This window comes from Crinia signifera, chromosome 4 (genome assembly GCF_055691185.1).
Source record: "Crinia signifera chromosome 4, ASM5569118v1, whole genome shotgun sequence".
In the NCBI taxonomy this organism is placed as follows: Eukaryota; Metazoa; Chordata; class Amphibia; order Anura; family Myobatrachidae; genus Crinia; species Crinia signifera.
The window spans coordinates 11,442,811-11,469,284 of NC_139220.1; the positions used below are offsets into that span (position 1 = coordinate 11,442,811).

General features: G+C 46.1%; 1 protein-coding gene across 1 annotated transcript; it reads right to left on the bottom strand.

Annotated features, from left to right (window-relative positions):
• Positions 1-10,620: 10,620 nt before the first annotated feature.
• LOC146073699 (E3 ubiquitin-protein ligase TRIM39-like) lies at positions 10,621-14,215 on the bottom strand. The gene has a single exon (XM_083181087.1). It carries the CDS (start codon positions 13,770-13,772, stop codon positions 12,171-12,173), a length of 1,602 nt encoding a protein of 533 aa, XP_083037213.1. The 5' UTR covers positions 13,773-14,215; the 3' UTR covers positions 10,621-12,170.
• Positions 14,216-26,474: the final 12,259 nt, after the last annotated feature.

The window sequence follows — 26,474 nt, forward strand, 5'->3', positions numbered from 1 at the left end:
CGACTGTGTCGACATTTCGGCCGAAAAACAGTGAAAAAACCCATGTCGACCTTTTGACTGTCGACATAGACACTGTCGACCTAATGGTAGTGTCGACCTAAAAACATGTCGACCTAATGAGCTGTCGACCTAATGACCTGTCGACCTAATGACATGTCGACCTAATGACATGTCGACCTAAAACCATGTCGTCCTATTGAGCTGTCGAACTAATGGTGTCGATGTAATGGCTGTCGATGTAAGGTCTGTCTAATATCCGTCCCAGATCCGCTGCAGCAGGAGGGAGAAATGAAAGTGAGAATCTCTGACACTCAGATACCAGTGCAGGAACAGGAGCTAATATACTTAAGAAATATTGACAATTACATGAATACTGGCTGCTGTGACAGTATCAGCAGAAGAGCTGGCGCCAGAGTTTATTTATACACCATTGTGCAATCTTAAGGCCCCCATACACTATGCGATTTTCGGCCGATTTCATCCGATTTCGGCCCTTTGGGCCGATAAATCGAGTGAAATCGGCCCAAAATCGCATGTGTTTGACATCTGATCTGAAAAGTTTTATTGTTCCTCAGTGAGAAAAACAAAATAGCAATCTAGCAAATATGATACCTTTTAATGGCTAACAAAAATAAATGTTGTTAAAATGCAAGCTTTCGAGACTTCTTAGGTCTCTTCCTCAGGCATGGTATAACAAGGTGTGTGCAGAAACACATATATATACACAGCAGAGTAGGAACAAGATGTGATAGATGGACATTCTTAAGATCAAAACAAAACAAAATAACAGAATGAGCTTGTAAATTTAGTCCTTAATTGGTTTGTAGATAAGTAGTGTGAAAGTTTTATTGTCTCTAAGTTGATGACAGACCAGAGTTATGGCCCCCACACACAGCACAATTTTCAGGCACTTTCTGAGCGATTTTACTAAATCGCTCAGAAAATGCCTGAAAATGCATGTAAATCGCTGTGTATATAGCCCACACAGCGATTTACATGCGCGCCCCCGCCGTTCTGAATCTGCACAAGATTCAGAATGGCCCGGTCAGTCAATTCATAACAGTCGCTCAGAAGCTCCTGCTCATCTCCCGCATGTGTGGCGCGGGGATGAGCAGGGCCATCTGAGCGACTGTCATGCCGGTGACTGTGACTGTCAAGCCCCGCTGCCACCGACCTGGAAGCCCCGCCGCCGCCGCCTGGAAGCCCCGCCGCCGCCGCCGCCTGGAAGCCCCGCCGCCGCCGCCTGGAAGCCCCGCCGCCGCCGCCGCCTGGAAGCCCCGCTGCCGCCGCCTGGAAGCCCCGCCGCCTGGAAGCCTCGCCGCCGGAGCCCAGCAGAGACGCTTCCTGGACCTGCCGGGTGCCGCGCCCGCCCTCTGCAGTCAGATGGAAGCTGCAGTGAGAGGACGCGACGCTGGAAGACAACGGAGTTGGTAAGTATATTCTTTTTTTTTTTTTTTACACTGTGCCACCAACGGTTGAGGGGAGAGGGGGATGCCACACTATACCACCAACGATTAAACTTTTTATATGGGGGACTAAAACTATTAAACTGTGTATGCATATATATATATATACTGTGTGTATATATATATATATATATATATATATATATATGTATATGTATATGTATATATATATATATGTATATGTATATATATATATATATATATATATGTATATGTATATATATATATATATATATGTATATATATATATATATATATATATATATACACTATGTATGTGTATGTATATATATATATATATATACTGTGTGTGTGTGTATATATATATATATATATATATATACTGTGTGTATGTATATATATATATATATATATATATATATATATATATATATATATATATATATATATATATATATATATAGCGCAGTCTGGGCAGGCACATCCAGAGTAGCCAGCTGCACAATGTCCAGTCGTGACAGATTTGAGATCTCCCGTGCTGAATCTCCCAATTTGAATCTCTGACACAAATCTCTCTGTATGTGGCTCATTGTCTGAAATGAGCCAATTAGTGAAATCTCTTGTGCTGAATCTCCCGTTATGTATCTCTGGCACACATCTCTGCGTATGTAGGGCCCTTTAGAGCTCCGATGCCCTCACTCTCTCTGGGCCAGATTCCTCAGATGTTGTAGTGGGCCATAAATCCCTCGGATAGATTCAGTCCTGTGTTAAGGGTGTCAAACGTTGTCATTAATTTGTATTCCCAGACCCTCCTGTCTCTTTGTGATTTGAAATTTCCTTTTAGTATAATCACTTTCATATGATCCTGATTGTGTCCTGGGCTGCAGAAATGTTTGGCCACAGGAAAGTGTGTCTTTTTTTCCTTTATTGTGTGGCGATGGGACCTCATCCTTGCCTTAAGTTTTTGTCCTGTTAACTTAAGGCAAGGATGAGGTCCCATCGCCACACAATAAAGGAAAAAAAGACACACTTTCCTGTGGCCAAACATTTCTGCAGCCCAGGACACAATCAGGATCATATGAAAGTGATTATACTAAAAGGAAATTTCAAATCACAAAGAGACAGGAGGGTCTGGGAATACAAATTAATGACAACGTTTGACACCCTTAACACAGGACTGAATCTATCCGAGGGATTTATGGCCCACTACAACATCTGAGGAATCTGGCCCAGAGAGAGTGAGGGCATCGGAGCTCTAACTCTGGTCTGTCATCAACTTAGAGACAATAAAACTTTCACACTACTTATCTACAAACCAATTAAGGACTAAATTTACAAGCTCATTCTGTTATTTTGTTTTGTTTTGATCTTAAGAATGTCCATCTATCACATCTTGTTCCTACTCTGCTGTGTATATATATGTGGTTCTTCACACACCTTGTTATACCATGCCTGAGGAAGAGACCTAAGAAGTCTCGAAAGCTTGCATTTTAACAACATTTATTTTTGTTAGCCATTAAAAGGTATCATATTTGCTAGATTGCTATTTTGTTTTTCTCACTGAGGAACAATAAAACTTTTCTTATCAACTGGCTAACACGGTACCTAACTTTTTTCTTTTGACATCTGATCTGATGCGCGGTCCCACGCGCATCGGATGGGATCACGGCGTCGGACCTACAGAACATAAGATATATCGGAATCTGAGCCATCATGGGTGCTTTTTAGCACCCACGATGTTCAGATCCGATATATCTTTATATACAGCCCTCCTGTCTAGCAGCGCCCCCCCCCCCCCCGCATTGACGGCTCCCGGCGGAGGTAGTGCAGGCGGGGACCGCAGGCGTCGCAGAGCAGAGACCGTCGGCGCGGCGGGAGAATAGGAAGAAATCCTATTCAAAAGACCGGGCGGCCGCTGATTGGCTGAGCTCTCTTCTGAATAAGATTTCTTTCTATTCTCCCGCCAAGCCGACAGTCTCTGCTCTGCGACGCCTGCGGTCCCCGCCTGCACTACCTCCGCAGGGAGCCGGGAGCCGTCAATGCGCGGGGGGGGGCCTGGTGCTGCTAGTAAGACAGGGGGCGCTGCGGGGGACACAGAGTTGGGAGTGACAGAGCCGGGCAGGGGGAGGCGGGAGCTGTCAGCGCTGGAAAAAAAAGCCCATACAATGAATGGGCAGCCTGTGATTGGCTGAGCGCTCTCTCAGCCAGTCAGCAATTGGCTGAGAGAGCGCTCAGCCAATCACAGGCTGCCCATTCATTGTATAGGCTTTTTTTTCCAGCACTGACAGCTCCCGCCTCCCCCTGCCCGGCTCTGTCACTGTCCCCCGCAGCGTCCCCTGCACGCTGCCTTAGCAGCGCCCCCCACCAGCAGCCCTGTTCTGCAGCCCCCCCTGCTCCTCGGGTTTACATGTGATAAATCAAGACGATTTATCACATTTAAAAAATGGCACATCAAGTGCCAATCTTATCAAGCTCCCCCGGGGAGCTGCCGGGGAAGCTCAGGGGGAAGTCGGGGGACAAGTCGCCCTAGTGTATGGGGGCCTTTAGAAACTGCTTTTTACTGTACAAATAAATAGCACTAATTGGCTAAGCAGAGTGATATTAGGCATCATGTCACCTTCTTGTTAACCCCTTCACTGCTGAGGACCTTAACAACCTTGTGCCGGAGAGAGGAGGATTGACGTTTATCGTGGCGTGGCGTTGCGTTAACAATGGGGGGGGGGGCATTTGACATTATAATTAACCATGAGGGTGGGTATACAATTAAAAATCAGGTCTCGGGGCATTTAACATTGGGTCCAATGTAAAAACCGGGTCGGTCGCGTCGCATCGCATTGCATCGCATGCCATATAATGGCATGCGATGCAACTGATTTTTAAATTGTACAGAAACGTCTTTGAAGCCCGAAAATCGGGTCGGCCTGGTCTGATTGGGTCCCATTGCATACCTTAAGTTAAGGTATGCGATGGGACCCGACGGGTGCCGTGCTAGGAAACAAGTACCGCATTCCGTTTTTGGGATACAGTTTGGAGGAGGGATCCAGCAGCCCAGACAGGACCCTGGATTCCCTTGGGACACAACACATACAGTAAGTGCATTTTTATATACAATACATTTCATTCCATTGGCTCATACATTGGGGATAATGTCAAGTGTGTTTTATACATGGCGTTTTTACATACACGCCAGGGGTTAACGGCGGTGCTTTGCCATAGCCGCCGGAGCTGACCCGGCACCTGCAGCGTGGGTGAGTCCCGGCTCCCCCTGGCGGGCGCCGCGAGCTGGGGAATTTAGACTTCCAGCGCCAGCCAACTCTCCCGGGGAAGGGGTGCGCAAACGGTGTCCGCTAGAGCTGGGTCTTTCGTGAACGAACCGTTTTTTTGAACGGATCCCTCTCAAGAACGAATGAGCCGCCGATCCCAAAAAGGTGATCCGGTTCAGTTTCCGGTGCATTTTCCTTATCTCAGTGCTGCCACCTGTGGCAGCTGAGATGTACTACCTCTGTAGACTGAGTACAGTGCTGTGACTACAAGTGATAGAAAGATTAGCTGCTGCTGCCAGGGATGGCCATCGGTGCAGACACCATCGATGGTTGGCATCGATGGTGATTCTGCGCCCAGCCATCGATCAGTGTTTTTACTCGGTCATGTATATCCCCCCCTTTTTTAAAGCGAGTCGAGGTTTAGCCTAAAAGATCCGTATGTTTTCACTGTGCAATCCGGCGGATCTCGGCTTAATGATCCATTTTGGCCGTCTCTAGTGTCCGTGGCCGTCGGTGGGAAGCCGGGGCTGCGGCGCCTAACACAAATAAAGCAAACAGTGAGTGTTTTTGAATTTGGCGCCAAGCGCCCTTTGTCTGTCCGGGTGGCTGGGGCTAAAGGGGTTAACCCTTTCAGTCCCACGGCCGCCATTGTCCTTTGCCCCACGTGTGCCGGGTTATCGGGCCACAGGGAGCATGTGGACAAATTTCCCACCTTCTCAGGGGGCCGGGAGGGTAGGCAGGTATGTACGAAGCTCATCACTGACATATTGCTGGTACATACTGATCGATGGTCCAGCAATATATCAGTGGTTCAATTGAGTGGCCAATATACTATGTCTATGCATCTTATGGGGTAAAAGGACTAACTGAAAAGAGGTGATGTTGCCCATAGCAACCAATCAGATTCTGACAATTATTTTACAGGAAGAACTATAGAAATGATAGATAAAATCTGGTTGGTTGCTATGGGCTACATCACCTCTTATAGGGCCAGATGTATCAAGCTTCCAAAAGTGATAAAGTGGGGAAATTTACCAAAATGGATTCGTAGAAAAAAGGTGTATTCGTAGGGAGAAATACACCTTTTTTTTACGAATTTGTATTTTCGGGATTTACAATCCCAAAAATACAACAATTCGTAGTCCTAAAGATGGGACATTCGTATTTGTAGTTACAAATACGAATGTCTACACCATCGATAGGATACGACAGAAATCACCATTCAAAAGAATGGTGGTTCCTGATGTACTAAGCAGCCGTACTGATAATACGGCTGCTAAGTGGTGTGAAACACCCACGCAAATACGACAGGAAAATAGAACACCATTTTCCTGTCGTATTCTCGTTTTAGCCTGCACGGATCAGTCAGATCGTGCAGGCTTCGGTGTAAAAAAATAGAACAATAAATAAATAAATAAAAAAAACGGCGTGGGGTCCCCCCCACAGCCGAAACCAGCACCAGGCTGACAGAGCCGGGGCCGGTAATTAAAAATCAGGGAACCCGACAAATAGGGGCTCCCCGATTTTTAACAACCAGCCCCAGGCTCCAGGTCCGGGGCTGGTTCCCAAAATACGGGGGACAAAATGACTAGGGGTCCCCCGTATTTCAAGAACCAGTCCCAGGCACAACCAGCCAGCAGGGTAATGCCACAGCCGGGGGGAGACTTTTTATGCAAGTCCCCCCGGCCAAAGCATTCATCCCTGTGAACGGTCAGCCTGGCCAGGGGCCCTGGGGGAGTGGGGACCCCCCCAATGAAGGGGTCCCCCCCCCTCCAGGACTTACCTGACCAGGCTGAAGCCTGGTACTGTCCCCGATGCCCCTGGGCGGTGGGCATTGGGCTGATAAATGGTGTAAAAATAAGGATAAACTATTGTTTTTTACTGTGGCACTACAAGTGCCAGCAAGCCTCCCCAGCAAGCTGGGACTTGGAGAACCACAAGTCCCAGCCTGCTGGGCATTAAAGGGCCCGCTGGCACTTGTAGTTCCACAGTTAAAAAAATAGTGCACAAAACACACTGACACACTTTTAAAATAAAACTTTATTACATACAAAGCCCACACATACTAATACTTACCTATCTTCTTTCCGTAGGTATCCCTGGTCCTGTGTCAGCGTCTTCTGGTCCTGTGTCGTCTTCTTCCTCCATGTCGACCGTCGCTGTCGCCGTCCGGATCCAACGAAATCCATTTGGGAAGCTGTGGAAGGAAACCATACTCACCTGTCCCAGCGCGACGTAGTCCAGGTAAGTGTCTTGGCAAAAAAACAAAACGAACACCCCGAAACCAGCCGGACACGGAGACGCACGGTGTTTGTTTACATCGTGCGGCTCCGCCTCCCGAATGCCGCTATTGGCCGCCTTGCGACCTAGCGGCTCCTGATTGGCCGCAAGGCGGCCAATAGCGGCATTCGGGAGGCGGAGCTGCACGATGTAAACAAACACTGTGCGTCTCCGTGTCCGGCTGGTTTCGGGGTGTTCGTTTTGTTTTTTGCCAAGACACTTACCTGAACTACGTCGCGCTGGGACAGGTGAGTATGGTTTTCTTCCACAGCTTCCCAAATGGATTTCGTCGGATCCGGACGGCGACAGCGACGGTCGACATGGAGGAAGAAGACGACACAGGACCAGAAGACGCCGACACAGGACCAGGGATACCTACGGAAAGAAGATAGGTAAGTATTAGTATGTGTGGGCTTTGTATGTAATAAAGTTTTATTTTAAAAGTGTGTCAGTGTGTTTTGTGCACTATTTTTTTAACTGTGGAACTACAAGTGCCAGCGGGCCCTTTAATGCCCAGCAGGCTGGGACTTGTGGTTCTCCAAGTCCCAGCTTGCTGGCACTTGTAGTGCCACAGTAAAAAACAATAGTTTATCCTTATTTTTACACCATTTATCAGCCCGATGCCCACCGCCCAGGGGCATCGGGGACAGTACCAGGCTTCAGCCTGGTCAGGTAAGTCCTGGAGGGGGGGACCCCTTCATTGGGGGGGTCCCCACTCCCCCAGGGCCCCTGGCCAGGCTGACCGGTCACAGGGATGAATGCTTTGGCCGGGGGGACTTGCATAAAAAGTCTCCCCCCGGCTGTGGCATTACCCTGCTGGCTGGTTGTGCCTGGGACTGGTTCTTGAAATACGGGGGGACCCCTAGTCATTTTGTCCCCCGTATTTTGGGAACCAGCCCCGGACCTGGAGCCTGGGGCTGGTTGTTAAAAATCGGGGAGCCCCTATTTGTCGGGTTCCCTGATTTTTAATTACCGGCCCCGGCTCTGTCAGCCTGGTGCTGGTTTCGGCTGTGGGGGGGACCCCACGCCGTTTTTTTTTATTATTTATTTATTTTTCTATTTTTTTTACACCTTGCAGCCTGCACGGATCTGACTGATCCGTGCAGACTGCTAGAAATAATTCGTATTAGCAGCCGTATATACGGCCGCTAATACGAATCATTACACCATCGGAGGGTTACAAAGCAGTCGTATCTGACTGCTTTGTAACTGACCCTCCGGAACACGAGTTTGCATACGACTTAAACAGTCGTATGCAGTCGTAGGGGAAATACCAATACGAAAAACTAGGTTTTTCATATTGGTAAATTTCCCCCAAAGTGGGAGCCTCTAACAGTCATTTTACAGACTGAGATTAACTATGACAGTTAGGGGCCAATTAGCTGGTTGTCCCACGCCAACTGGTCGACATGCACTAAGTTGACAATGACAAAAGGTCAACGTTGCCCTAGTTGCTATGCTATGGATGCTATGAATGCTGTGTAGCGGTCACTGGGATGCTGCGTGTTCTGTTTGTCAGTCACTGGGATGCTGTCTGAATTGTATGGTGGTCACTGATATGGTATCTGTACTTTATAGCAGTCATTACCCATAGGCATGTGCAGGAGCAGACACAGGGGGCGCTGCTCTGGGAATTCCTACTCTGCTGAGTCACGGACTTCCTCCTTCACCCCTTGCTCTGAGACATCGACCAGGATGTAATGGCAGCCAATTTTGGGAGAAGTTTGCCTAAAAAATCTGACATTTAACAAAATTGGGCAATATAATAATATAATAATGTTCGAGTTCCCTAAAAGTCCGATGCTTTTAGCTCTTTATAAGAGTTGCCAGGAAAAAGTTGGATCCAGATGTTTTCACCGTATTAACCACACAACTCAGCCAATGTAATGAGAGCTGAGTAAGAAAATCAGACACAAAACAGCTCTAAAATGTCAGACATCATTAGAGCTGTATTTCTGGGGGCATTAGTTGTATTTAGCACTATACAAAATCAACTCCAAGCATACAATTACAGCACATTAACAACAAATAAACATTTGTAAAATGATTTCTAACCTTAAAAATACAAAACATAGTTTGATCTGTCATAATAGTCTCATGTACTGTACATGTAAATTTTGCAATTTTTCTCAGTGAAATGCATCTTATTCACAACAGGATGGAAAACAGATGCATAAGCAGCTTTTGCTGCTTGAAATGATATTCAGCATGCCTATATTCTGTATGTAATTGCAACTGTACCTGCCTATTAAATTTCATGCTACAGTGTAACATTACAGATACAGGGCCAGATTCTCTAAGCTTCAAAAGTGATAAAATGGAGAGTGATAAACAGCCAGCCAATCAGCTCCTACCTGCCATGTCACAGACTGTGTTTGAAAAATGTCAGACAGGAGCTGATTGGCTGGCTGTTTATCACTCTCCATTTTACCACTTTTGAAGCTTAGAGAATCTGGCCCACAATCTTATACAATGATATTCAGCATGCCTATATTCTGTATGTAATTGCTACTGTATCTGAATATTAAATGTGATGCTACAGTGTAACATTATTTGATATGCAGATACAGTCGCATACAATGATATGCAGCATGCCTACATTTTGTATTTAATTGTGATTGTATCTGTATACCAAATAATGGGGGTTATTCTAGTCCATTCTTTCTGACAAAATCCTTCTTAGATGGACAAAACCATGTGCACTGCGGGTGGGGCAGGTGTTACTTGTGCAGAGAGAATTAGATTTGGGTGGGGTTTTTCTTCAAAGTGAGATCTATATTGAAGTGTAAAATCATGCAGTCAGTATTTTCCCTGCACAGAAACAAAATAACTCACCCAAATCTAATTCTCTCTGCACATGTTACATCTGCCCCCCTGCAGTGCACATGGTTTTGTCCATCTAAGAAGGATTTTGTCAGAAAGAATGAACTAGAATAAACCCCAATGTTTAGTAGAGTTTTTGATTTTAACAAAGTATCACAGAACACAGCAAACCTGCACAGCGTTAGATTTATGTATTTATTTATTAACACTTACATTGCGCCGCAAATTCCGAGGGACTTTCCCAAGGAGTGTAACCCCCAAGCGCTGTGTCGGTGTACTGAGGGATCCTCTCTAAATAGCCCTCTCAGCCAGTACGCCACACGACAGAAGCACAATACATACATTACAATATAATAAAATAATAGATTGTATACATATAAGACAGATAGAAATAATGCAGTTTAGAAAGATTTTAGCAGAAAATAGCAGATTACTATTCCAACCACTTTAGAATTGGGCCTGGAGCCTTATATATAATTATACTGGCACCCAGCACCCCCAGATACGGGATGAGGGTAAAAGGGGGTCCGGGAAGCACAATAACCTCATTCTCCCACCATTGCATTTCATGCCTGCCTGAGCTTACCGTGAATACACTGCGCCTATGGGGCGTATGTATGAAGCAGTGATAATGGAGAAGTGAGCCAATGGAGAGGTTGCACATGACAACCAATCAGAACTGAAGTTACATCTATCATTTGCATACTATAATATTATAAAGAGCTGTCTCGGGTAACTTCTCCTCTGGCTCACTTCTCCTCGCTTATCACTGCTTCCTACATCTGCCCCTATAAGTATTATCCTGCTAGCTGCAGGCAGTAGGGAGATTCCAATGATTTAGCGACTACATTTAAAGCTGCAATAATTTATAAGGAAAAAAAGTTTTGTTTCGCTTTTCAAATAACTTCTCTTAATCTAGCTGCAAAATCGCAGATTTCCCGCCATTTTCTGCAACGTCGGACACGCCTGGGAATTGCGCATACACCACAGAAATAACGCACAGACTGCGCAGGTGCCGGAGCAGGCATACACACGTAGACAGAGACTGCAAGGGCGGACGGATTGATCTCTCTGTCCGCGGCACACTCATTAACGGAAATGGACGGAGGCCATGTGGTTGCACAGAGTTGGTTAGGGTATGCCAGCTGCTGCCCACAGTGGATCATAGCGAGTAGGCAGACATGGGGCGTCTGTAGCAGATAGATCTTTTGTACCCAGCAAGTGGTGCGTGCAAGATCAGGTACTGCCCCCATACATTATAATGACTTTATAATGCCATGGGGGAGACAAATAGAGCTGGGAATAGGTTGCCAACATGGCCGTGCCATCTGTATTGTGTCCTAGGTAACAGCACCGCTGGCACACAGTGATGGCCCTAAGGGGAGTATTATAATGGGGATTGGGAAACAGGGAGGACTGTATACTGAGCATTTTATAATGGAAGGAAATTATATATTATGTGATTCTGACAAATATCGGTAATAAACCGAAGCAGAGGTGTATCCTGAAAGCTGTTGTCCAAGGCCGGACAAACCAGTCCTCGAGGTCGACAAACAGGTCACGTTTTACAGACCAACTGCAGGCATTACTAACGGTCACATTTCCCAGATCACCTAGCGGGTGCACAGGTGCAGTCATTACTAACTGTCACGTTACCAGACCACCTAGCGGGTGCACAGCTGTAGTCATTACTAACTGTCACATTACCAGACCACCTAGCGGGTGCACAGCTGTAGTCATTACTAACTGTCACGTTACCAGACCACCTAGCGGGTGCACAGGTGCAGACATTACTACTAACTGTCACATTACCAGACCACCTAGCTGGAGCACAGGTGTAGTCATTACTAACTGACACACTGGTCCACACAAAACGCTCCGAATGCACATGCGCAGAAATGCGCCTGCACAGATGCAAAACATCGGTCCCCCATGCGAATGCACAGGGGACGGAAGTAATCAGAATAACCCCCATTGTACAGATCCCCAGGCGGCCTGGAAAACATGGACTGTTGATAGAACTCAAGGATCGGTTTGGCCATCCCTGCTGTAGTCCAGCACATTTTATATCATGCAAGAATTAATCTTGGACTACTATTTTCAAATGCAGAACTTTACAGTGAAAGCATCCTAATTAGCCCTAGCTTACATTGCAGGCAATTGGTCCATTTATATGACTGGCAGTTATTGCAGCCAATCAAAGAGTCAGATGCTTAGAAATCCCACGGAGATAAATATTTATATATTTATAATGAAAGTTTCGAACACACCAACAAGAGAACAAATCCAAAAAAGGCTAAATATAGGCTTTCCAAATGCACATTGTCTCATTCTATTGTATAAAAATTCTACCAATCAGATTCCACTCCCTATGATGTCACCAGTCTCTAGGCAGATTTCTCAGAATCAATTCTCCCAATTCTCGTCTCTCCCTGTTTATCGATATACAACCTTTATACACCAATAATGCAGCATGGAGGGGCTCAGTGAAGGCGGCAGTGTAGGTGTGTAAGTGTCTGATGGGGTCACACAGAGAATAAAAGGACATCTGTCCTGCCTCATAATCCAGGTATATCCTCACTCTGTCACAGGGGATATTGTCAGGTAACCTGGTGCCTTGGTTATCATGCAAAACCACATACTGATTATTATCCCTACACAGACACCAGGACTTGTTATTGTACCCAATGGCTGACTGGTCTCCTCTCCTGTCTATACTGGGATAACACATCCCCACCATCCATCTCCCAAATCTGCTCATCTCCACCTCCCAGTAAAGTCGCCCTGAGGAGAATCCCCTGGTGCTGATTACCTGACGATACTGAAATCTCTCTGGTGTTACTGGGCGATTCTGGTTTATATCTGACCTTGATGCAGATTTCCTGTCACCTGATATCTGTATATTATTACCAGCTGTGTTTGCATCTAGAACTATGTCTGTAACATTTGACACATAAATCCCATTCTTTATTCCTCCTATTATATCAGATAGCCCCGCATACAATGTCTCTGAAATAACACCTACATCCAGATCAACTGCACCTTGGACCTGGTTATCATATCTCTCTGTGTCCTCAGTATCACACAAGTCTGGTTCTTGTAAGACAGTCACTGGGTCAGACATGTTACACAGCTCCTCAATGTGACGCATTTTCCTGGACAGCTCGTCCTTCTTTATTTCCAGCTGCTGGATCAGATCAGAGACTGAGAGTGAAACGCGCTGTTCCTGCCTGGAGATCTCACTCAGGACTCTCTTCTCCAGGTCATTTAGCTGTCTCCTGATGTCTCTAAAAAGAGATGTGACTCCTCCTGTTAATACAACTGCCTTTTCTTGATTTTGTTTCTTGCGCTCCTGCAGACTCTGGACTCTTTGCTCAGTCTCTGCTTTTTTTGTGGTAAGTTTCTGCAGAAGCTTTCTCAGCTTCTCCTTCTTCTTCTCAGAGGCCTTACCCAGCATCTCCACCAGGTGTCCCCGATGTTCTCCAGCCAAACTGCAGGACACACAGATACAGGCAGCATCCTCAGTGCAGTAATACTCAAGGACCTTCTTGTGGACGGAGCATTTCCTGTTCTCGGGGGAAGTGGTGGGGTCACATAAGACGTGTTCTACTGACTTGCTGTGTACTCTCAGGTGTTTATCACACAGAGAAGCCTCACAATGCAGACAGGACTTAGCAGCAGGTACAGGAGAGTCCACACAGTAAGTGCAGAAGATCCCAGTCTTCTCCTGATCTGGAGTTGATAGAAAACTTCCCACTATATTACACAAGGTTATGTTCCTCTGCAGTGTAGGACGCTTCCTAAAATCTTTTCTGCACTCAGGACAGGTATAAACTCCAGCCCCCTCCTGTGTATCCAGAACACGATCAACACAGACTCGGCAGAAGTTGTGGCCACATCTCAGGGTTACTGGATCATTATAAGTGTTCCGGCAGATGAAACAGTCCAGCTCCTGTCTCAGATCAGTAGCAGATGCCATCGCTGGCAGCAGGAGAGAGAAATGAAAGTCCTAAACCTCAGATACCAGTGTTTGCATTATATATTGGCCACAATAGCAAACATGTCACGAGGGATAGATATATTGGATCAGTTATATCATGGGACATGCCTCATACATAAAGGGACAACATGCACAGAATCCATTATTCAAAAATGATACATTTTGCAGGAATTACACAAATGCCGTTGTTGGCAGCAAGACCACTGCTTCACCTCCCGGCCATTAGACTGCGCTTCATAACAGTCAACATCCTTTTGTTCTGTTGAGACTGGTTCTGCTGTACGTCTCTGTTGTGACTCCGTATTGAGTTTCCAACTGGAAGAGGGTTTTTTGGGTGGTGACTGGTCGCACAGAAAATATCTGAAGGTGTTTCAAATGGCCCCCTAATAGGCAATTAGTAAACAATCAAACATCAATTTAGGGGTGTGCTACCACTGGACACAGCAGGGTTACAAGAGAATGAAAAGAAAGAATGTCTCTGTGTGGTGCACCTACGGAGTTTAATAAAATATAACCTTTATTCATTGAATTTCGTTAAAAAGACTGCGAAATATACAACACAAATACATATGACACGGACAGTGAAATTTACAAGGGTTAATCCTACACAGTGAGGCCCCCAGGATCTGTTCCCTTCTTTTATTTAGATTTATCTGTAGTGGTGCATGTGAATGATTTGTAACAATAATGTATTTTCATTGGCTGCACTGTAACGTTTAAGGCACTAATAGTAACCCTGTGTTAATTGATTATGAGCAACAGTATCTTAAATGCCATATGATAAAGGAGAAATCTCCTATTATATCAATAAGGGCGAGAAAGTCTCTTAATAAATGTGCACTTGAGGTCAGGCAGTGTACACAGTCTGTGCATGTTGTCCCGGTGACAGGGAAATCCTAAAATAGATCTACAGTTTAATAACTGTTTTAAAGCAATGCAGCGGCGGCTAGTAGCTGCCCCGTCCTCCCCGTGGCCAAGAAATCAGCCGGCGGGGTGAGGACGGCCGTGAGCAGCAGCCGCGGCTTGCTAGTCGGAGTGACAGCGGTAAATGCTAGCCCCTTCACTCCCGAACAGCCGTCTGCCAGCACGTGAGCACAGCGCGGTGTTCAGTGTTACACACTGCGTCTAGGGCTAGAGGCGGGTGGGATAGCCGGAACCGGGACAGCACCAATATTAAACTAACGGATCAAAATGTACATTTCAGAGGGAGGGGGAGAGGCTGGGAGCACACACTTAGTGTGTCAGGTCTGCGTACGCTTCGCAGAGAGCTTCAAAGGACCAGGATCTTCAAAGTCTTTGGTCCTTTGAAGCTCTCTGCGAAGCGTACGCAGACCTGACACACTAAGGGGTTTATTCTAGTTTATTCTTTCTGACAAAATCCTTCTTAGATGGACAAAACCATGTGCACTGCAGGGGGGCAGATGTAACATGTGCAGAGAGAGAATTAGATTTGGGTGAGTTATTTTGTTTCTGTGCAGGAAAAATACTGACTGCATGATTTTACACTTCAATATAGATCTCACTTTGAAGAAAAACCCCACCCAAATCTAATTCTCTCTGCACAAGTTACATCTGCCCCACCCGCAGTGCACATGGTTTTGTCCATCTAAGAAGGATTTTGTCAGAAAGAATGGACTAGAATAACCCCCAAAGTGTGTGCTCCCAGCCTCTCCCCCTCCCTCTGAAATGTACATTTTGATCTGTTAGTTTAAAATTGGTGCTGTCCCGGTGCCGGCTATCCCACCCGCCTCTAGCCCTAGACGCGGTGTGTAACACTGAACACCATGCTGTGCTCACGTGCTGGCAGACGGCTGTTCGGGAGTGAAGCGGCTAGCATTTACCGCTGTCACTCCGACTAGCAAGCCGCGGCTGTTGCTCACGGCCGTCCTCACCCCACCGGCTGATTTCTTGGCCACGGGGAGGACGGGGCAGCTACTAGCCGCCGCTGCATTGCTTTAAAACAGTTATTAAACTGTAGATCTATTTTAGGATTTCCCTGTCACCGGGACAACATGCACAGACTGTGTACACTGCCTGACCTCAAGTGCACATTTATTAAGAGACTTTCTCGCCCTTATTGATATAATAGGAGATTTCTCCTTTATCATATGGCATTTAAGATACTGTTGCTCATAATCAATTAACACAGGGTTACTATAAGTGCCTCAAACGTTACAGTGCAGCCAATGAAAATACATTATTGTTACAAATCATTCACATGCACCACTACAGATAAATCTAAACAAAAGAAGGGAAACAGATCCTGGGGGCCTCACTGTGTAGGATTAAACCTTTTAAATTTCACTGTCCGTGTCATTTATGTATTTGTGTTGTATATTTCGCAGTCTTTTTAATGAAATTCAATGAATAAAGGTTATATTTTATTAAACTCTGTATGTGCACCACACAGAGACATTCTTTCTTTTCATTCTCGAGTTTCCAACTGGGTTTGCTCCTTTGTAACAGAGCCTGTGTTGTTATGACACCTTGTTGGCTTCATCCTCTGGAATTAGACCAGCTGTCTGGTTCTTGTCTCAACTAGAAGTTCTGCACTTTTGGGACAGCCACCAAGTCTGCTTTCCCACCTCATTGAGCATAGACTCCATTATAACCCTTTTACATCTCCGCAAAAACCAGAGTATTTCCCTCGTGGACCCGGGTCAGCAGCAGTGTAAAAGGGGTTAATCCGTGTCCCTTTACCCTGACAAGGGTAGAACATGGGCAGTACCTGGGTAGAGGGCAGTGTAAACGGGTACACCGGGTTATCTGACCCGGCTCCCGTTTACAGCAATGGGGGAAGCCCACTTTCCGGACTGCAGCGTCCTGCGGTCATCATGGAGGTTGGGCTGTCTGCTGTACTGTGCAGACAGCAGCGGAGGCAGAGAGGAGGTGAATGGATGCTTGTGTGTGTGGCATCCTTTCACCTCGCAGACAGGGGCTGGGGGGGGGGGGGGGTGTGCACGGGGACAGCCCAGCAGCTTACCTTCGTGCTGGGCTTGCCCTCACACGATCGGTGGTCCCGGTGGGTTGATCGGCGGTCTCATTGCTCTGAGGAGTTCTGGTTATGAATGACTGGCGGTACCCTTCTATAGAGCCCATTGCTGTGCAGAGTTCTCGGTAGCAATGGCAGGCGGTACCCTTCTATAGAGCCCATTGCTGTGCAGAGTTCTGGGTAGGAATGGCTGGCGGTACCCACCCATATAGCTCATTGCTGTGCAGAGTTCTGGGTAGGAATGGCTGGCGGTACCCTTCTATAGAGCCCATTGCTGTGCAGAGTTCTGGGTAGGAATGGCTGGCGGTACCCACCCATATAGCTCATTGCTGTGCAGAGTTCTGGGTAGGAATGGCTGGTGGTACCCTCCCATAGAGCCCATTGATGTGCAGAGTTCTGGGCAGGATTGGCTGGCGGTACCCACCCATAGAGCCCATTGCTGTGCAGAGTCCTGGGCAGGATTGGCTGGTGGTACCCTCCCATAGAGCCCATTGCTGTGCAGAGTTCTGGGTAGGAATGGCAGGCGGCACCCACCCATAGAGCCCATTGCTGTGCAGAGTTCTGGGTAGGAATGGCTGGTGGTACCCACCCATAGAGCCCATTGCTGTGCAGAGTTCTGGGTAGGAATGGCTGGCGGTACCCACCCATATAGCTCATTGCTGTGCAGAGTTCTGGGTAGGAATGGCGGGCTGTACCCTCCCATATAGCTCATTGCTGTGCAGAGTTCTGGGTAGGAATGGCAGGCGGCACCCACCCATAGAGCCCATTGCTGTGCAGAGTTCTGGGTAGGAATGGCTGGCAGTACCCTCCCATAGAGCCCATTGCTGTGCAGAGTTCTGGGCAGGATTGGCTGGTGGTACCCTCCAATATAGCTCATTGTTGTGCAGAGTCCTGGGCAGGATTGGCTGGTGGTACCCTCCCATAGAGCCCATTGCTGTGCAGAGTTCTGGGCAGGATTGGCTGGTGGTACCCTCCCATAGAGCCCATTGCTGTGCAGGGTTCTGGGCAGGATTGGCTGGCGGTACCTACTGATCCCCAGAGCTTCCCACTAGTTATTTTTGTTCTCTTTGTGGCTTGTATCACACGTCTACTTCTTCTTTGAGGTGAAAGTTGTGACGGCAATGTTTTCTAGAGAACGTCAGGGTGGTGGGATGAAGCTTCCACTTCCCCATTACTATCTAATTTAATTTCTACCTTTTTTCCTAATTTCTGGATTACTGACACTTTATTGGTAATCCCTCTGAGACAGAGCCGGCCTTAGGCATAGGCCAACTAGGCAATTGCCTAGGGCATTTTGAATGCCTAGGGGCATCAGCAGCTTCTGCTGATTAAAATGATATGCAGCATGCCTATTTTGTGTGTGTGAGTGAGGCTGTTAGCGGCTGTGCGAGTCCTGTCTGTGGGTGGGTTGGTTGTGCAATAGTGTTCGGCATATGTGTAAGGGGCATTATGTGTGTCATGTATAAATGCATTAATAATGTGTGACATATGTGTAAGGGGCATTATGTGTGTCATTATGTATATGAAGGGCATTAATAAAGGTTGGCATAATGTGTAAGGGGCATTATGGTTATAAGGACATTAATAAGGTGTGTCATGTGTAAGGGGCATTACTGTGTGGTATTATCAGGGGTGCCGAGAAAAAGGGGTAGGGGGTACAAATTACCCAGGCCAAAGTCTGATGGAAGGGCCCAGTGGGGGCCCCGGGCCCCGTCCCCTTAAGTGACAGCAGCAGCTGCAGCTCTTCTCCTCTGCCCAGCACACCCTGCTTTATGCTGGGTTGCAGTGTGGCCATGGAGGTGCTTAAAATACAATATTTTCTCAGGATTTTTTTCTAATAGTATAATGTGAATAATATGAGGAGTAATGTACATAAGGTAAAGTGGTACTACTGTGTGATGTAACGTGAATAAGGGACACCATCGCATGATATAATGTGAATAAAGTTGCACTACTGTGTGGCATAATTTAAATTGGGGGTACTATTGTATGGCCATGCCCAATGTTCCCTCTTATTTTACAAAGGCTGTGTGCGGCAAAAGATTTTGGCTGTGGAACTTTGGAAGGAAATTTTAATTTTTGTGCGTCACTTATATATAACTGGAAAATGATGTTCAGTATTTGTGTTAACTTTACTTCAAAATGATAATAAACATTTAAACATTCAAAACACAGCACAAAATGTAGTTAATGGGTGAAACACACATTAATTGAGTCCACAACTGCAAAAAGGGACCACTGCTACTTTGGGCGCTCTGTTCTAATGTCTGTGCGCACGCTTGTTGAGTTGTGTGCGCGCGCACGTGCGCACAGCTTAGAGGGAACACTGGCCATGCCCCTTCCCAGCAAGAACACACCCCTGTTTGGGCTCCGCACCGAATGGGTGCGCTGTTTCTATTTAAAATATTGCGGGTAGGAGCACCAAAATGATGACTGCTATGATGAGGGCTGATGATCTTGGGAAAGGGGAGCAGGGTCAGAGACGGAACTAGTGGCGGTGCTAGGGGGCAACAGTCAAAATCTTGCCTAGGGCGTAATTTAGGCTAGGGCCGGCTCTGCTCTGAGATGTTCTTCTGGTCTCTCGCTGCTGGAGCTGGAGGGTCACAGGCCTGGATATGCCAGGTTTACCCGCATAAAATGGCTAAACCTGACTAAAGTTCTGGAAGCGACCCCAAAGAAAATGCAGATTGGACGCACAAGCGTTTCACTTTACTTCTGGTAAGCATGGTGGTCTCAGAGAAGAAATCTCATTGCTGGAGGCTTCTCAGGCCCGCACAATTGAATTGCTCTGTTGGGAGCCATCTAGTGGAAGCCAGCATGATAAACAATTGAATTCCCTTCAGAGATTGGGCAGAAGCCGGTTTGGAAGTGATGAGTCACAACGCGGTCACAACTGGTTCATTGAACTGGAGGCGATGGAGTACAAAAAGGGGACTCTGAAGCTCCTGGACAGATATGTTAAATGCCTAAATAAAGGAGGTTAACCCCTTCCCGCCGCAGCCTGTGTTTGCCTTCCTGACAGAGGCCTTTTTTTCAAATCTGACAGGTATCACTTAAGTGGGGATAACTTTTTTTTGCTTTTACTTATCCCAGTGATTTTGAGATTGTTTTCTCGTGACACATTGTACTTCAAGTTAGTGGTAAATTTGGGTCGATACAGTCTGTGTTTTTTTGTTAAAAATACCAAAATGTCGTAAAAAAATGGAAAATTTTGCAATTTTCTAAATGTTAAATTTTCTGCTTGTGAGACAAATAATCATACCACTCAAAATAGTTAATAACTAACATAGACCATATGTCTACTTTATGTTTCCATCATTATTTCAACATCCTTTTAATTTTTTTGGACACTAGGAGGCTTAAAATATGAATAGCAAATTCTCAAATTTTCAAGAAAATTTCAAACACTGATTTTTTTAGGGACCAGTTCAGTTCTGATGTGACTTTGAGGGACTTGTATGTGAGACACCCCCATAAATGATGCCATTTCAAAAACTGCACCCCTCACAGTATTCAAAACAGCATTTTGGAAGTTTGTTAACCCTTTAGGTGTTTCACAGGAATTAAAACAAAGTGAAGGTGAAATTTCAAAATTTCATTTTTTTTGCAGATTTGCAATTTTAATACATTTTTCTAAGGAACACAGTAGATTTTACTAGAGAAATGTGACTAAAAATTGATTCCCCCAATTCTTTTGTTTTCATAAATATCCTATATGTGGCCCTAGTGTGCACGTTGACCAAACCACAGGCTTCATAATAGAAGGAGCACCTACTTGATTTTGGAGCCTCCTTTTTATGAGATTATTTTTTAGGCACCATGTAGGTTTCTAGGCACCATAAGATGCTAAAAGTTAGGAACCCCCCCACAAGTGACCCCATTTTGCAAACTACACCCCTCAGGGAATTCATCTAGGGGTATAGTGTACATTTCAAACCCCCAGGGGTTTCACCAATTGTGGTACAACTGGGCAGTGAAAATGAAAAATTAAATTTTTTACACAAAAATGCAGTTCTGGCTCAAAATTTTTCATTTTCACAAGGAATGAAGGAGACAAAGCACCCCAAAATCTGTGCCCCAATTTCTCCCGAGTACGGCAATGCCTCACATGTGACCAAAAAATACCATTTGGGTGCATGGCAGGACTCAGAAGGGAAGGAGTGATATTTGGATTTTACAGCACAGATTCTGGTGGAATGTTGGTGGGTGCTATGTCGCATTAGCAAGACCCCCGAAGCACCAATACAGTGGAACCCCCCCACAAGTGACCCCATTTTGCAAACTACACCCCTCAGGGAATTCATCTAGGGGTATAGTGTACATTTCAAACCCCCAGGGGTTTCACCAATTTTGGTACAACTGGGCAGTGAAAATGAAAAATTAAATTTTTTACACAAAAATGCAGTTCTGGCTCAAAATTTTTCATTTTCACAAGGAATGAAGGAGACAAAGCACCCCAAAATCTGTGCCCCAATTTCTCCCGAGTACGGCAATGCCTCATGTGTGACCAAAAAATGGCAGGACTCAGAAGGGAAGGAGTGATATTTGGATTTTGCAGCACAGATTCTGGTGGAATGTTGGTGGGTGCTATGTCGCATTAGCAAGACCCCCAAAGCACCAATACAGTGGACCCCCCCCACAAGTGACCCCATTTTGCAAACTATACCCCTCAGGGAATTCATCTAGGGGTATAGTGTACATTTCAAGGTACTTATGTAGTAACTGGGCTGCCGATTTTGAAATCGGGTCCATCGCATCGCATCGCACCCGACCAAATCGCATGCGATGCGATGCGATGGACCCGATTTTTCCATAGGATTCAATGTTAAAATGGACTGAGTCCATTTCAACATGGAATTCAATGGGAAAAGGGGTCCTTTTCATACCCCTACTATCCAAGTGGGCATGGAGTTGGATATAAACCTGTGGCGAGCGTAGCGAGCCACCGAGCCCGAAGCGTGGCGAGCGTAGGGAGCCCCGCGAGGGGACACAGAATACCGTCCCCTCGCGGGGCTCGCCACGCTTCGGGCTCGGTGGCTCGCTACGCTCGCCACAGGTTTATATCCAACTCCATGCCCACTTGGATAGTAGGGGTATGAAAAGGACCCCTTTTTCCCATTGAATTCCATGTTAAAATGGACTCAGTCCATTTTAACATTGAATCCTATGGAAAAATCGGGTCATCGCATCGCATCGCATCGTATCGCATCGTATGCGATGCGATGCGATATCGCATCGCATCTGATTGTATGCCTTAACTTAAGGCATACAATCAAAAAATCGGCAGCCCAGATACTACATAAGTACCCATTTCAAACCCCCAGGGGTTTCACCAATTTTGGTACAACTGGGCTGTGAAAATGAAAAATTACATTTTTTTACACAAAAATGCAGTTCTGGCTCAAAATTTTTCATTTTCATAAGGTATGAAGGAGAAAAAGCACCCCAAAATCTGTGCCCCAATTTCTTCCGAGTATGGCAATGCCTCATATGTGACCAAAAAATACCAGTTGGGTGCATGGCAGGACTCAGAAGGAAAGGAGTGATTTTTGGATTTTGCAGCTCAGATTGTGGTGGAATGAATGGTGGGTGCTATGTGGCATTAGCAAGACCCCCGAAGCACGGTGAAATGATGAACCTAATAATCCATAGATGTGTGGTATATTTTAAAACACTCCTTTATACATAGGCCGGGTTTGTCGGGGCAAGTTTCACAGTGGAAAATAGTATCCTTTCTTATTCCCTTTTTATAGCAAACTTTGCACCTTTTTTGTGTCCTGCCCTTTTTTGCAGTGGAGGGGATTTCGTTAGGAAAATGCTGCCCTGGTACAATACGGGGGCCAGTACTAGAAGTACTGGGGCCCTCTGCCTGCTGGTTCCCAAATATTAGGCCCTTTATGACTTCCTCTTGAAAGTGCATAAATGTCCCCCTCTGGCTGGTAGAACGGAATAGCACGTAAGCGTTATACAGTGCCATCTGGATGATATACACGGCCAGCTTCTTGTACCAGATTTTTGTTTTCCGCAGGGGACTGTACGGCTTCAGTACCTGATCTGAAAGATCCACTCCGCCCATGTACTTATTGTAATCTAGGATACAATTAGGTTTTGAGGTGTGGGTACTGGTACCTCGTACAGGGACGGAGGTGGTACTGTCTCCATGAATTGTTGTCAGTATAAGGATATCCCTCTTGTCCTTATATTTGACCAACAACATATTTTCGGTGCATATTCCCCTTCTTTCACCCCTTCTCAGTAATTGGGCAACGTGCGTTTTTGGGAGGCCTCTTTGGTTCTTGCGCACAGTACCGCAAGCTGCTGTACCTCTTGAACCAAGGGCCTTAAACAGGGGGATGCTAGTGTAAAAGTTATCCACATAGAGGTGATAACCTTTATCCAGGAAGGGGTGCACTAAATCCCAGACAATTTTTCCACTAACACCTACGAGGGAGGGGGGGCATTCTGGCGGTTCAATTCTTGAGTCCTTCCCTTCATATACCCTAAACCTGTGGGTGTACCCTGAGGTGCTTTCACACAGCTTATACATTTTTATGCCATACCTTGCCCTCTTATTGGGAAGGTACTGGCGGAATTTAACCCTTCCTTTAAAATGTATAAGGGACTCGTCGATACAAATAAATTTTTCAGGGATGTACATCTCTGCAAATTTGGCACTGAAATGATCAATGACCGGCCTGACTTTGAATAGCCGGTCAAAGGTGGGATCATCTCTGGGTGGGCACTGTGCATTATCGGTGTAATGTAAAAATTTAAGGATTGTCTCAAAACGAGTCCGAGCCATGGCCATACGGTAAAGTGGGGTGCTGTACAGAACATCTGTACTCCAATATTGCCTAATTTCTGGCTTTTTTACTATGCCCATATGTAACACCAGACCCCAAAACGTCATCATCTCTACTGCATCTACAGGGGTCTACCTAGCAAATGATGACGTGGGGTTTTGAGCAATAAACTGCTGGGCATATAAATTACTTTGGTCCACCATTAAATTTATAAAATCATCAGAGAAAATAATTTGAAAAAGTCAATTTCTCTGAGACCTGTTGAATCAAATTGGATTCCTGGGATGGCCAAAAACTCAGGAACCTGGGGCTCAAAATTGTCTGGTGGTGGGGTCCATACGGGATCAATCATTTGGGGGGGGGGGGGGGTGTCTCAGCTGCTCTACGGGGGCATCTTTGAGGGGGTCCCTCATCACTAGAGGAGGAAGAGGAGCTTAAGACGAATCCTTCAAATTCCCCGCTTGCATCACTGGCTGTGTCAGAGTCAGAGGCAAGCATGGCATATGCCTCCTCCGCTGAATACATTCTTCTGGATGACTGGGATGACATTTGGGATGCCATTTGGGATGCCATTTTTATTTTTGTGTTTCTGTAAGTGTAATGTTTCAACACGTGTATAGTGTAGGGGGGGTACAAACTTTATTTCAACACGGGGGGTATGTAGTGTGTAGTGTGTATGTAGTGCAGAAAAAAAAATACTTTATACAGGAATTTGATCCCAATAAAAAAAATAAAAATTGAAGGGGTTAAAAAAAAAAAAAAAAGGTCCTGCGCCAAAAATTGAGCACAGATGTTGGTCATTAACGTCCGTCACTGAACAGCGCTCAAAGGCAACAGGAATTTGATCCAAAAAAAAAAAAAAAATTATATCAACCCTGTGCCAAAAATGCTGTTCAGTGATGTACGTCACTGATCAGCGCTCAGCGGCCACAGGACACCCACAAAAGCAACGTGGGTGTAAAAACAATTTAAAAAAAATAAACCACAGCACTCTCCAAAAAAAAACAATTTAAAAAAACTGCAGAAAAAAAATTATATCAACCCTGTGCCAAAAATGCTGTTCAGTGATGTACGTCACTGATCAGCGCTCAGCGGCCACAGGACACCCACAAAAGCAACGTGGGTGTAAAAACAGAACCCCACTGCACTCTCCAAAAAAAAAAAAAAACTGCAGATCAGTGATGCAACACTGATTAGCAGTGAGGGGCAGCAGGCACACAACTGTGGGTGCAACCTGACAGGGTATATATATAAAAAAAAAAAAACCTGGACCCCCAAAAAGTTGCTGATCAGTTAATTTATACTGATCAGCACAAAAGGGGGGGCAGCAGTCAGTTGCACTGGCAGCACAAGCTTTGGTGCAACTGACAGGTATATATATAAAAAAAATAACCCCTGCACCCCCAAAAAGTTGCTGATCAGCACAGATATACTGATCAGCACAAAAGGGGGTGCAGCAGACACAAAATATAGCACTCTCTATCACTATCTCTGACTATCTCTCACTATCTGTCACTCTATGACACTGCAGCAGCAGCACACAGGAAGTGACAAGATCCAGTAAGCATCCAGCTGCTGGCAGCACGCTACCAGCGGTGATCAGGTAAGTATCAGGCAAGTATCAGGCAAGGATCAGGTATGTATATCACGACAGATTGGCCGGTGACCGCTCTGCACGCAATTCCAGACCGGAATGGCGTCTGCAGCGCAGTCACCGTTAGTTTAAATAACGCGCTATGGCTGTGATTGGTCCGTCGGTCCGACGGACCAATCACAGCCTTGGGGGCAGGTGGGGTGAGGTGTGGTCATCACCGGTGACCCCCTCACGCCCCCTCCCACCCGGCGGTGATTGACACCTGTGTTACCGAGCGTCATATTCGCCGGTAACACAGGAAAACGCTGCGATTGGCTGTTCACATTGAACAGCCAATCACAGCGATCGCCGACGGGGGGGAGGCATCGCCGCCCCCCCTGGACATGCTGGGACATGTCTGCTGTCAGGGACAGCAGACATGTTTAAACTGTCACCGCGTCTATAGACGCGGGGACAGTTTAAAGTCATGACGTATATATATCCGTCATGTGTCGGGAAGTACATCCCGGCCATGACGTATATATACGTCAAATGTCGGGAAGGGGTTAATATACAGAGAAACAGACAAAGAGGCTCTGTGTTAAAAATTAGAACAAATATATATTTTTGAATCCAAACGATCTTTACTTTTTGAATTGTCCTCATATAATAATATATTTTTTCTTCCCCTTCCTAAAACAATGATACTCATCCACCCAACCTCTTAATTCCCTTGCCTCTTGGTAGCTGAGGCAGGCACCCCAATGTCCACTAAGGCCCTCATGTACAGGACACTGGACTGGTTGGACTGTAGACAGGGCTGTCTTAACCGCTCTGTATGCTCGAGGCAAAGCCTTACCACCCGTTTACGGGGATACATAGAAAATAAAATCACAACCGACCCTTCTGCCGTCCTCACATGCTTCCTTACAGTGAATGGCTATCAGTGCTCTGATTGGTGGATATCTCCAGCCATCCACCAGTCAGAATTCTGAGTGCCTTTTACTGTCTGACCGCAGGCTAGGAAACAAAGAGACTGCTGAAATATGACTGGTGAATATCTCCAGCCAACTGCCAATCAGCAGGCTGACAGCCATTCACTGTTTAGCTAAAGGCTGGGAGACAAGTAGACTGCTGGACTCTGATAGGTGGATATCTCCAGCCTCCCACCAATCAGCATACAGACAGGCACTCTCTGGCACCATGTATTGGCCGCTGGCTATGTGCACAGATGTCTCTATGGAAGGACAGGCAGAGAAAGAGACTCACACAATGATAGTGGCCAGGCAGCGTTCTCTACCTGCCTCCCAACA

Excerpts from the sequence above, each read along its gene's own strand:
- LOC146073699 (XM_083181087.1), bottom strand. The coding sequence starts at position 13,772 with ATGGCATCTGCTACTGATCTGAGACAGGAGCTGGACTGTTTCATCTGC.